Here is a 12,107-nt window from a genome sequence, read left to right as displayed (position 1 = left end):
GGGCGGCCGAGGCTGGCCTCGTGCCCGGGGACGTGGGTCCGCCTCTTGCGCGGGGCGCGAGCCGGGAGGATGGACCATGGCTTCGCGTGTCTGACTGTAAACGATGATAGACGTCCGGACAGCCTCCCGCGGGACCAGGCGAAGAGGACCGCTGGCCCCGGCCGCCCTTGATGGCCCGTTGCCATCGTTCCCTGTGTGAGCAGGGCTGGCCGTCAATCCCATTGCTGCAAACCCGTCTGGGCTGGGTTGGTGGATGTCCACCTCAACTGTCCCCAGCACTGACAAGCAGCTTCCACTGCAGACCTGGGCCTCTGCTCCAGTCTGTTTCTTTCTCACCTTGTCTTCTGCCACGACGGACGGAACCATTGCTGAGGGGACAGACATGGTCAGCAACCAGGCAACTCTGGTACTCACCTTTCTACCCGCCTCTCTTGAAGTTAGCACCCACACAGAGACGCTCTGGGAGGTGGACCTGTGTGAACTGCTGGGAAAGTGTGTAAAGGGACAGGACCACTTTGGGCATTAACGTATCCATGCCGATACCCTGAATGAGTGGTGGCGGAGCTTGCAGAAACACCTGTGCAGGAGATGCTTGGGGATGGCCCAGGTAGTGCGCCTGAGGAATACAAACAGGATGGACAAGCTCATGTCACCGTGAAAATGAGCAGACTTTGTGATGTCATGTACCAAGCTAGTCAATAATGGGCCGAAAAACAAAAACAAAAAACAAGTGACAAGAGAATATACAGAATTAACACGAGTTTTAAATGTCTAAAGCAATGTAATCGGTCCAGCCATTCATAAGGATCTCTAGAAGCACTATGGGTTAAACAAGGTGGTTCAGAGCCACCAGTCACTCCCAGGGAAGCGGCCTCTTTCTGTAAAGATTTACAGCCTCAGACCCCGGTGTAGCAGCTCTGTTCTGTCTGATGGGGTTGTTAGGCGTCGGCATTCACCTGATGGCAGTGGTGTGATTTGGTTGGGCTTGAAGGAGCTTGTCTATGTGGAAGGCCCTTCAAGTGTTGCTGGGGAGAGGGCAGGGGTCCGGATGCATTGATACACAGAATGCACCTGGGTCTAAACCTAAAACACTCACTTTAGGATCTAGTTCCATATAGTTAGGAATCGTGTCAGATTTAAAACTGGAGGAAATGTTGTAATTCTCGTCCAGTCTGACTGGCGCTTCATCGGGTCCCATTGACAGGGACGTGTATCTGCCATGGGTTTCAGTGGTTAAAGAAGAAAGCATCTCATACCAAGTGCTTGTTTGGTTTTAGGAAGACCTTGAAGCTCTCATCGCCCATTTCCAAACCCTCGATGCGAAGAAGACTGAGATTGTAGAAGTGCCCTGTCCCCCACCTTCTCCAAGGTAAGGGCGTGTGGTCTCTGTCCACTTGCCTGGCACCGAGTTGTTGAGAGTGCCCAAGCAGGTTGTGGGGCATCTCATCAGTGAAGTCTCTGGTGGGTCAGCCCCATGCAACCTTTCTCCATGTCTTCTGAAGAACCGAGCCAGACCCTATGGCTTATTGTCATGCAGACACTTGGAGGGTGACTCACCAGACTCCTGGGGGGTGGGGCGGAGAGTTATGGGGATTGTGCCCCAGCCTGAAAAGCTCTTCTAACTAGTAATAATGGGGAGCAAACATGAGTTCCCCACTGACTACACAGGGTACTTCCAGGGTGTCAGCGACAGGTGTGCAACTCACAGCCAGGCCAGCTGGTTGCCACATTTTAAATCCTCAAAGGATTCTTGGTGAGCGTGAATTGTGTGTAAATCGTCGCAGGGGGGTTTGTGAGCTCTGGGACAGACGCCAGTCTTTGGGAGGGTTTCAGGCCTTTGTGGGGTGTGCTGAAGCGAACATGCCGATAATCCGATTCCCTGTCTGAGGCACGCGTTCTTGTCCTCTCTTCCTCGGAGCTTTGCTGGCTTTGGGGTTTGGGACTTTGCTCACTGAATTCTGTTAGTAAGTGACTGACTGTATTTTTCCCGCGGGATCAGCCTCTATAGGTGTTTTACACTGTGATTTGAATTGTTGAAGCAAACAAATGTTGGAATCCTTTAAATCGTTAAGGCCCAAAGGATCTGAGGCTTGGATGAGACTTGGGGTGGGGGTGGGAAATGGGGCCGGGGAGGTGGTGAGGGCTGAACGGTGTCTGGGAGTGCCGGGGTGCATCGGATCTGCCTCCTGGCTGAAGACATTTGCCAGCACCTAGGTGGTAGTTTCCTAAACTAGTTGAGTGTTTTCCACAGAAAAGCAGGCGCTAGGTAAGAGAAGATTCAAGATCTGAGAAGACTGGGGAACGCTGGTTTCTTTGTGGCAAAACGTTTCAACCTGGAGCTGATATCAAGGGCCTAATAGAAAGTAATTGTCGAGAAAAGAATGATGGCAACATATATGCCCAGTACAATTGATGTATGGATTGTGCTGAGCCCTCAGTAAAATGATGGGGGGAAAGTTTCAGCCTGTCAAGTTTCTGTGCTCAGTAGATTCCCAAGGAAGAAGTAAGAGTTTTCTTCCAACTGTATTTGACCCACAAACTTTTTTCTTTCTGGAATGCTTGTAAGGTGGGGTGTGCCTAGGGAATCCCACTTATTTATTATTTTAAATTTTAGTAAGTCATTTTATTGGGGGCTCTTACAGTTCTTTTTTTTTTTAAGTAATTTAAAAAATCATTTTATTAGGGGCTCATACAACTCTTTATCACAATCCATACATCAATTGTGTGAAGCACATTTGTACATTCATTGCCCTCATCATTCTCAAAACATTTCCTCTCCACTTAAGCCCCAGTCATAGGTCCTCATTTTTCCCCTCCCTCCCTGCTCCCCCCTCCCTCATAAGCCCTTGATAATTTATAAATTATTATTTTGTCATATCTTGCCCTGTCCGACGTCTCCCTTCACCCACTTTTCTGTTGTCCGTCCCCCAGGGAGGAGGTCACATATAGTTCCATGTAATCGGTTCCCTCTTTCCAACCCACTCTCCCTCTACCCTCCCAGTATCGCCACTCACACCACTGGTCATGTAGGGATCATCCGCCCTGGATTCCCTGTGCTTCCAGTTCCTATCTGTACCAGTGTACATCCTCTGGTCTAGCCAGACTTGCAGGGTAGAACTCAGATCATGATAGTGGGGGCGGGGAGGAAGCATTTAGAAACTAGAAGAAAGTTGTATTTTTCATCGCTGCTACATCGCACCCTGACTGGCTCGTCTTGTCCCCGAGACCCCTCTGCAAGGGGCTCTCCAGTGGCCTACAAATGGGCTTTGGGTCTCCACTCCGCACTCCCCCCATCATTCACTATGGTACGATTTTTTGTTCTGATGATGCCTTGTACCTGATCCCTTCGACACCTCGTGATCGGGGGGCTCTTGCAGTTCTTATAACAACCCATATATCAGTTGTATCATGCACACCTGCACATATGTTGCCACCATGTCCAAAATATTTTCTTTCTACTTGAGCCCTTAATATCAGCTCCTCTCTTTTATCCCCTCCCTCCCCAGTCCCCCACCCTCGGGAACACTCAACAATTTAGAAATGATTTCTATTTTCATATTTTACACCGTCCACTGTCTCCCTTCACCCATGTTTCTGATGTTTGTCCCCCTGGGGGGGGGATGGTGTACATCAGTCATTGCGATCTGTTCCCCCTTTCTCCCCCTTCTCAGCCATCTCATTTTCCTGAGGGAAGGTGTCTGCAAGTGTGGAAGTACTCCAGTCCTGGACTTTGTAGAACAGCTTTGGTTGTGATGCAGCAGGGTAGACCCTTCAAAGCGGCTCTTTACAGAAAAACCCGGCTGCGTATTGCCAGGTGACTAGTAGGCTAGGCTATGAGTGTGGCCACCAAGGCCTGTGGGCTGCCTTGGGCCCGTGAGCCAGTGACCCCAGGCTGATTCAGGACAATCCCAGACTTCGCCGTGGGCCTAGGGACAGCGTGCAGGCAGAGCGGAGGTGGCAGCTCTCTGCTCTCGGAGAGGCCAGCAGCAAGGGCTGCTCTCGTAGCCCACCTGTGCCGACCTGCCTCTGACCTCTCTCACAGGCTGAATGCATCCCTCTCCGCCCATCCTGAGAAAGACGAGTTGATCCTGTTCGGAGGTGAATATTTCAATGGCAAAAAAGTAAAGTATATATATTTTTATTTTTCTCCCCAATTTTCATGGGTCTCCTTTGATTAAAATCCACACCGTTTTCAGAGTGTACCTGAATACGGAAAGTACTCGTGAGCCGGAGAGCCACTCGTTCTTTGTGCCCGCTCTGTAAAGACTGAAGTTTGCTTATGTGTACAGAAACGTGACTGGACATGAAACAGCTGGCACAATCCTTTTTAAAAAAACATACCGGTATGTTCACTGTGGTAAATGTCTCTATAACAAACCTTTGCCCAGTCAATAGTTTTAGATTTTAGTGACATTTACTGCGTTCATGCTCCTGTTGAGTAACTGTTACCACTGAGTGAGAGGCTGCAAGACCTTGTGGGAAATCCTGTGACCCCGCGGTCCGTCAAGGAACCCACTTGACTTCGCCACGTTTCCGGACAGCCTTAAGGAAGCTCTGTGCCCATTAAGCAGTGAGCCCTGCACACCCACCCCCACCCCCCAAGCCTGGAAATCGCTGATAAATTGTGGTCCCTGTAAATGAGTCTGTCAACTCTGTCTCTGGGAAGTGGGATCCTACCGGGTTACTCTCCCATGACTGATAACGCACTCAGCATGCTTGTGAACTTCATCGTGTGGACCATCAGTCAGGCAGAAGCGTGCTTTTTTGAGGCATCCAGCAGACCCGTGTTTCTCTGTTGGAGCGGTACGTGAAACAGCAAAAGCAGGTCCTCAGACGCCCTCCAGCCTGCAGGAGCCCTGTGTGCTTGCCTTCCCTTGTCCCCCTTCCCCTGCCCTTAAAAATGCCATGGAAACACGCTGTCGCCAAGCCCGTGCTGACCCACAGTGACCCTGAAGGACAGCCCTAGAGGTGTCCGAAGTCGCACCTCTTTACGGAAGTGGGCTGCCACTTCTCTCTCCCTTGCAGTGACCGGTGGGTTAACCACTGACTTATGGCTAGCACTCGAGGCCTTGGCCACTGCCAGCAAGACCCCTCCCTTAAAGACCACCGAGTTAGGAGAGGAAGAGTGACTGAGGGCAGTCTCAGCACCTTTGATGTTAACGGCACTGGTGGGCACTTGGCCTTTTTCTTTGGTTGTTCCCTAAGGTCCTTGGGGATCTGCCCCTCTGCCCCTAGACCGGTGTGACTTGGGTTGCTTTAGGAAGCACGCGTGCCGGGGCAGCCCTAACGGTGGGGGACAGCTTATGGCCTTGCGTGTGTCACCAGTACGCGGTATCCTTCCTTCTGCAGACTTTTCTGTACAACGAGCTGTACACCTACAGCATCAGGAAGGACGCGTGGACGAGAGTGGAGATTCCTAACCCGCCTCCCCGGCGCTGTGCTCACCAGGTAAGGTGCTGGGGTTCTGTCTGAAGGAATTCCGCTGCCAACCACGAGGGAGGCCTGGAAGCACGAGTGTGGCACAAAGCTGCTTGCTTCCCTGGCCATCCGCCTCTGCTGCCGTTACTCGTTACTCGGTCAGGCGACGGAGCTCCTAGTGCGTCCGCTCTGCCTCTGCAAGCGGGGGGGTGGGGTGGGGGTGGGGGGGTGTCACTGTGTCTCCAGGCTGTGCGATGCTGTGCCATAATCCAGGTCAACATGGTGAGGGGAGCAGCCGCAGTCTGGATCCAGGGCAACACGGGGCGGATTAAACACTCAGCCTCTGACCAGAAGGTCAGCGGTTCAAACCCACCAGCCGCTCTGGTGGAGAAAAGACTTGTGGGTCGCAATCTAGGAACCCAGCGGGCTGTGAGGTCCCTGCCGGGCAGCGGTCCTTGGCGGGCCTCGGGTGTGGTGTGCTTGTGAGGGGAGCATGCCCTGGATACAGCCGCGCTGATTCTGGGAGAAAGTGGGCGTGAACTCGTGAGCTGCGGTGGAGTCCCTCCTGAGTCCACGGGTTTCTGCCCCGTTCATTTCGCAAACTGAGACCTCGAGTCGGGTCCACTTAGCAGTGACCCAACAGGGCAGGGTGGGTTTTGGGGTTTGAGACTGAGGCTTTGTGGGAGCTGACGGCCTCGTCTGTCTCCTGTCGCCATGGACGGGTCTCAGTGGGGGCCTGCAGCCAGCAGCCCAGCACCCCCCGTGCCGCCGGGGCTCCTTTCCGCTAGGTTGGCATTCACCAACAGCAGGCTCTTGGAAGTAACATTATAACGTTAGGCGCATGGTGACCCTTGTGCAAACAGAGGAAAGCACTGCCCGGTCCTGCTCCACCCTCAGTCACTGCCACTGCGTCCATCCATCTCACTGAGGGCCTTCCTCGTTGTCACTGCCCCTCTGCTTGACTGGTGGGGTGTCCTTGTCCAGGGACTGGTCTCTTGACATCAAGGTCCCAAAGCACATGAGACGAAGTCTCGCCATCCTTGCCGCTAAGGAGCATCCTGGCTGTACAGCTTTGTGACATAGAGCTGTGTGCCTTTCCCCTGAGTACCTGGTTAGACTAGAGTAAACTGTTTGAAATAGCTAGAAATCTAAAACAGACCTCTTTGCTGTACATTTCAGCATCTGCGCGACTTAGTTTCCCACAGTGCACATCTACAGGGCTCCGTGAAAGCATCACTGCAGGCTCTAGAGACAAAGGTGGTGACCAGACACGTGACAGCGGTGCCTTTTCTCGGGGGGAGGGAAGAAAGCAGGAATTTATTTATCTGAAAGTCCACGTCCTTTCAAGCCTTTGGGGGCAGCAAGTCAAGATTTTCTTTATTATATATTTCCTTGAAAAATAATAATTTGGCAGGAAGTACAGATGCAAACTAGCAATGCTCACCTTTGTGCGCCTGGTAGGCTGCACAGGCCTCTGAGTATTGTGGGGACTGGTGACACCCAGGAGTATGGCCACCAGACTGCAGACTGACCTTGCTCCTGGACCAGTAAGCTCGTGACCAGCCAGCCCGTTGTTTGTCTCTGATGAGGACTTCCTAATTGTCTTAGGTGACTGAGATTGTGCTAGCTGATGAATCTGATGTAGACGTGAGCTTTTAAAGAAGTCGTTTGTCTAATATCTCTCCTTTTAAGCACTTTTGAAAGTTATTCTTGAAAATTGGTCCAAAGGGCTTCTGGTGGCTTAAAAACCTCAGCTGGACCCCTACAGAAGTTATTTAGTTCAAGTGTTTCCACCAACCCCCCCCCCCTTTGTTTCCTTTTGATGCTGTCTGTTCTTTCTGGTTTCCTTTCATTTACTTGGGTCTAATTTGCCTTTACAGCTTTTAAAAATGGAAGTTTACAACACTGGTTTCAGATCTGTTCCTTCTGTCTTAAAGCTACATGATTTCCTCTGGCCACTGCTTTAGCTGCACCCTTGGATTTTGAGACATTGTGTTTTGTCATTCAAGTAAAAATATGCGATTTGGCTTTCGATGTTTGCTCTGGCCTGTGGCTACAGTATTAAGTATGTTATTTAAGTTAAAGAACACTGGAGATGGATTTTCCAGCTCTCTGTTATTTACCCTTTGCTCCCGGGTTGTATGGCGTCAGTCCTGTGAAGCAGGTGGAGGTGTCCTGCACTGGCACCGGCTCTGCCTCGGTGCTGCTTCTGCGTGTGTCTGCAAGGACCGAGCGTTCTCTGGCTGCTGGGAGTGTCCTCCGGGACACCGAGGAGTTGACAGTGTCCAGGTTACTGAGGGTCGTCCTTGTTGAAATTTACTTCGTCTCCTGCGACGGTGGTGGTGCTTGGTGTTCTGAGTCCATGTCCTGCTCCACGTGGCTCCCCGTTATTGAGTAGTCCTGCCAGACCTTAACCATGAGTGTCCCCCTGAAAGCAGTTGGTCCCGGCTCACAGCAGCCCGAGAGAAGTAGAACTGTCTCATAGGGTCTTCATGCCGTAACGCTTCACTTTCCCCCAGGAGGGGCCGCGGGTTCAAACTGCTGGCCTTGGGGTTTCAGCTGAGCGCTTTAACCACAGCTTCACCAGGGACCATACCCGCCCCCGCCCTCGGATGGTTAGTGTTTGTTAGTACACCTTCGCTCACCCTTTGATTGTGTTTAGGGTGCTCTTCTGGAAACGCCACTGCACTTGGATATTTCAGTATGGTCTGACAAGCTTTGTTCATTTTCAGGTAGGGTGTCTGTCCATTTAACGTAGGCACTGACAGAGGTACGTCTTACATGTGCCGTCCTGCTGTCTGTCCCGTCTGCCTGCAGCCCCTTTCCCCTCGGCCCCCACCTTTAGGCCGGGTTGCCCTTATTTAGCTCCGCATGGTGATCTGCCAGCACCTCCGTATTCCCCATGTGCTTCAGTGCTGCCTCTCCCTGCCAGCAGCGTCTTCAAGCTGTGTTGCTTGAAGCAGCGTTTCTCATCCAGTGTAAGCAGGGCATCCCACCACGGCATGCCACCCTTACTGACGCATCGACACGGTTAGGGCCCAAAGGCCAGCTCATCCAGCAGGCATCACCGGCACAGGGAAGCGGAGTGTGACCACCCCAGACAGGGTGAATAGTGCCTGCCTCGTCACAAGACTGCCAGCCCACTGACCGACGGCCACGCAGCCGGAAACACTGTGGCTCATTCTGCGCACTCCCCTGCATTGGCCACGGCCAGGCAATTGCTGTTAAGGTTCTTGGTGGTCGGTGGTAGATTTTGACTGTTGTAAACGTGAAGGCTGGGTGCGAGAAACCCCACAGTGGGCTGGGGGAGGCTGTGTCACCAGTGCTGTGTGGGCCGTGGCTCCTGCACTCAGTGGCCTCCCTCCCTCCTTCCCAGGCAGGGCTGCCGGCAGCACCTTCCTCAGCTCTCATTCGGGTGAAAATGCCTTCCTTTGGGGTGTGTGTTTTTGATGCTGTTTTGACGATGTAACTCCTAGGTGGGTGGTTGTAGCACTTGGAAGTGGCTCCGTGTTCTGGCGTCTGACCCCGATGAGAGGTTCGCGGGGAGCAGCCCTGAACCTTTCCTCCCCTGGCTGAGTGCTCCCTGACGTCCCTCACAGACGGTCCTTCTCGTCCTTCGTCAGCACCGAGTCAGGCGCGCCTGTGGGTGCTATGGTGTTGTCTGTGATCCGGTGTGCTGAGTCGGTGAGGCTCTGTCTGCGGGTGGCCCAGGCTCTGGACTCTGGGCTTCACCGTGCGTCCTCCCTGTTGTCCCCCGTGCCGTGCACGTGTGCACGTGTGTTGTTGCCCAGCTGCCGAAGTTGTTCAGTCCTCGACCCAAGTCACCCTTCTCTGTTGCGCCGCGCCCTTCTTGAACCGGGCACAGGTGTCTGATAACGGCTTAGCCGCTCCTCTCTTTCACTTCCAAGTCTGTTTCTATGGACAGGCTTTCTCTCTGCTGCCGACCCCCCTGCGCTGCGCGGGCTGTGTGCTGTGATGCTGCACTGGGGAGGAGGTCGTGGAGTGGGAGGGAGGGGAGGAGTGGGCTTGTCATTTGACTCTGCTCTCATTCCTGGGTGGGCAGCTCAGTGACCAGCAGGGCCTCTCCCTGAGCTAGGAAAAGTCCAAGTCCGGCACACTTTCCTCAGAGACTGCTTTTGCTCTGGTGTGGGTGTGACCTTGGGGGATCCCCATGGAATGCCCTAGGTGGTCACTCTGCCCAGTGGGCACTTTACTGTCAGAGCCCTGGTCTAGTGTCCGGCGCCTGGCCTCCCCCATGGCGGTGCTGCCCGTGTCCCCGAGTCCCCAGGCCCCTGTGGCTCGCCAGCTCCATGTCGCTGTGTCACAGCTAGCTGCCCCTGTGCCCAGCGCCGTGTCCTGATGGTCCCCTTCTCTTCCAGGCCGTAGTGGTCCCTCAGGGAGGGGGGCAGCTGTGGATCTTTGGAGGGGAGTTTGCCTCGCCTGATGGGGAGCAGTTCTACCACTACAAGGACCTCTGGGTGCTGCACTTGGCCTCCAAGACCTGGGAGCAAGTCAGGTAAGACCTCTTGGAGCCTCGCCCCACTCAGCAGAGTCCCGAAGGCTGCTTTCCGGGTTACAGAGAGTAGGGCGGGGTCCCTAAATGCAGGGAGGGGTTTGCTGACCCTTATCCTCAGGCCACCCCATCCCCCCGCCCCCACCACAGCAGAGTGCGTGTGTGTGTGTGCGTGTGTGTGTGTGCGTGTCCGTGTCCATCTCCCCTCGCCCTGGGGCCCCAGGAGCTGGGAGCGTGGTTATCTCTTTTGTCTGTCCCTGGCGGGCGCTCCATTGCCTGGGTGCGTGGAGAGCATAAGGTGTCACGGGAGCCCTACTGCCACAGCGTCCGTTTACAACCCCCGCCCAGCACAGACATGCACTGCCCCACAGCGGGCCCGGGCCAGGGGTGGCCCAGAGCTCGGGGTGCACCACCATCCAGCCGAGCTGGGTGACTTCCTGGCAGAGGCTGTGAGCTCTCGTACGGGCTAGATGGAAGGTCAGCACAGAGGCAGTGCAGGACATGGGGACTCGGCAGAGAAAGGGGGTACCCTTCCCTCCTGTTGTCTTTCCCCAAATCCTGTCCACCCGGAACCTGCGAATGTGGCCTTGTGTGGACTTGGTCTTGGAGCTGTGACCCGTGAAGGTGAGGTCGTGCTCTCTGGGGTGGGGCCTGCACCCTGTGACCGGGCCGCTCTCACGGGGAGATGAGACAGACACGGGGAGAAGGCCGTGTGCAAAGATGGCCACTGTGTTGGACAGCACAATGCCGGCTGCCCGGCAGGTGCCCCTCATGAAACCCGCCCGCTGATGCCTTGCTCCTGGAGCAAGTGCCGGGCAGTTGCTTCTGACTGATGTTGTCACAGCGCGGTGCCCCTGACTGGAGCCAGACCCCACTAGACATCCCTATCGGAGCCCTGGTGGCTCGGCGTCAGGCTGCTACCCGCAAGGTCAGTGGGCAGAGCCCTCAGCAACTGTGTGGAGAAAGGTGCCCCGTCCAATTGACCAACTCAGCAGTGCCATGGACAGCGCCCCCGCTCTGTGAATCGGCACCCGCTCACCACTGGAAGCCAGACGTTTCCGTAAACGCCCCACAGACTCCCTGGTAAGGAGTAGCTGCTGTGGGCAGGGGCCACCGGGCAGAGGCTCGGCCTGTCACGACGCTGCTGTGCATGTGATCAGTGTGCCCCAGCGCCAGCAGTGTCGTCATCCCTGTCCCCCCAATACACGCGCACGGGAGTGTGTCAGTCCTGCGTGTGACAGCCTGGCTGAGAGGAGGACACGTTAATGGCTCCAGTCAGCGGCGTGGCGACCGCCGAACCCTGCTGCTGCTGCGGGGCCCCGTTGGGTGCAGCGACTTGGTGTACGACACAGGGACAGGCCCAGTCCCCAGCCAGCTTCATTGCAGCCACCATGTCATCCATCTGGTCGGGCCTTCTTCATTGACCTTCCACTTGACCAAGCATGATGGCCCGTGTGCCCTCTCCCTCCCCATCTGCCTCCCTGTCCACCTCCGATCCTGCCTGAGAGCCACCAGTCACAGAGGTCACCATAGACACAGCAGGCGGGCCCCTAGATGGCCCACAGGGGGTCAGCAGGCTGGGAAATCCTCCACTTGATCCGTCTCGGGGACCCCTGGCCCCCAATGTAAGGGGCCGTGAGGAAAAGGCTGTTTCCGGCTGTACGAAGACAGCATTCGCTACACTGGTTTAGGCCCCTGTCAGAAAGACGGCGTTGGCTCGTATTGGGAGCCTCTCCCCGCCTCCAGCTCTCCCGTGAAGGCACACTCCTCTCGGCAAGCACGGCCACTGCCTCCTCCCAATGCCGCGAAGGCACTCGGCTTGTTGGGCATCAAGCGGGCAGCTCTGTTGTCACCCAGCAGGGCCTGCGGTCTCCGCTGCCCTGACCGCACCCGGCCGTGTGGGCACAGCCACCACGTCTTCCCAGCGTTGCTGCCGTCGCCGCACACTCGTCTGCACCAGCCATCGTTCTCTCTTCCCCTCCAGCTGACCCGCGTCGTTCTCTCTTCCCCTCCAGCTGACCAGCGGTCGTTCTCTCTTCCCCTCCAGCTGACCCGCGTCGTTCTCTCTTCCCCTCCAGCTGACCAGCGGTCGTTCTCTCTTCCCCTCCAGCTGACCAGCGGTCGTTCTCTCTTCCCCTCCTCTCTTCCCCTCCAGCTGACCAGCGGTCGTTCTCTC

General features: G+C 55.2%; 1 protein-coding gene across 2 annotated transcripts in view; it reads left to right on the top strand.

Moving 5' to 3' along the window:
• Nucleotides 1-12,107, top strand: part of KLHDC4 (kelch domain containing 4) — an 18,260-nt gene that overhangs the window by 344 nt on the left and 5,809 nt on the right. For both annotated transcript variants that reach the window (XM_045293736.1, XM_045293735.1), the window contains exons 2-5: nt 1,278-1,369; nt 4,043-4,121; nt 5,350-5,448; nt 9,798-9,934. In XM_045293736.1, the coding sequence (XP_045149671.1) occupies nt 1,278-1,369; nt 4,043-4,121; nt 5,350-5,448; nt 9,798-9,934 (407 nt within the window). The remainder of the gene's footprint in view (nt 1-1,277; nt 1,370-4,042; nt 4,122-5,349; nt 5,449-9,797; nt 9,935-12,107) is intronic.

Source organism: Echinops telfairi, unplaced genomic scaffold, assembly GCF_000313985.2.
Source record: "Echinops telfairi isolate 266 unplaced genomic scaffold, ASM31398v2 ScPeMD7_2291;HRSCAF=2852, whole genome shotgun sequence".
NCBI classification, from domain to species: domain Eukaryota; kingdom Metazoa; phylum Chordata; class Mammalia; order Afrosoricida; family Tenrecidae; genus Echinops; species Echinops telfairi.
The sequence above is the reverse complement of the archived record's forward strand: the minus strand, read 5'-3'. Positions and strand labels throughout refer to the sequence as shown.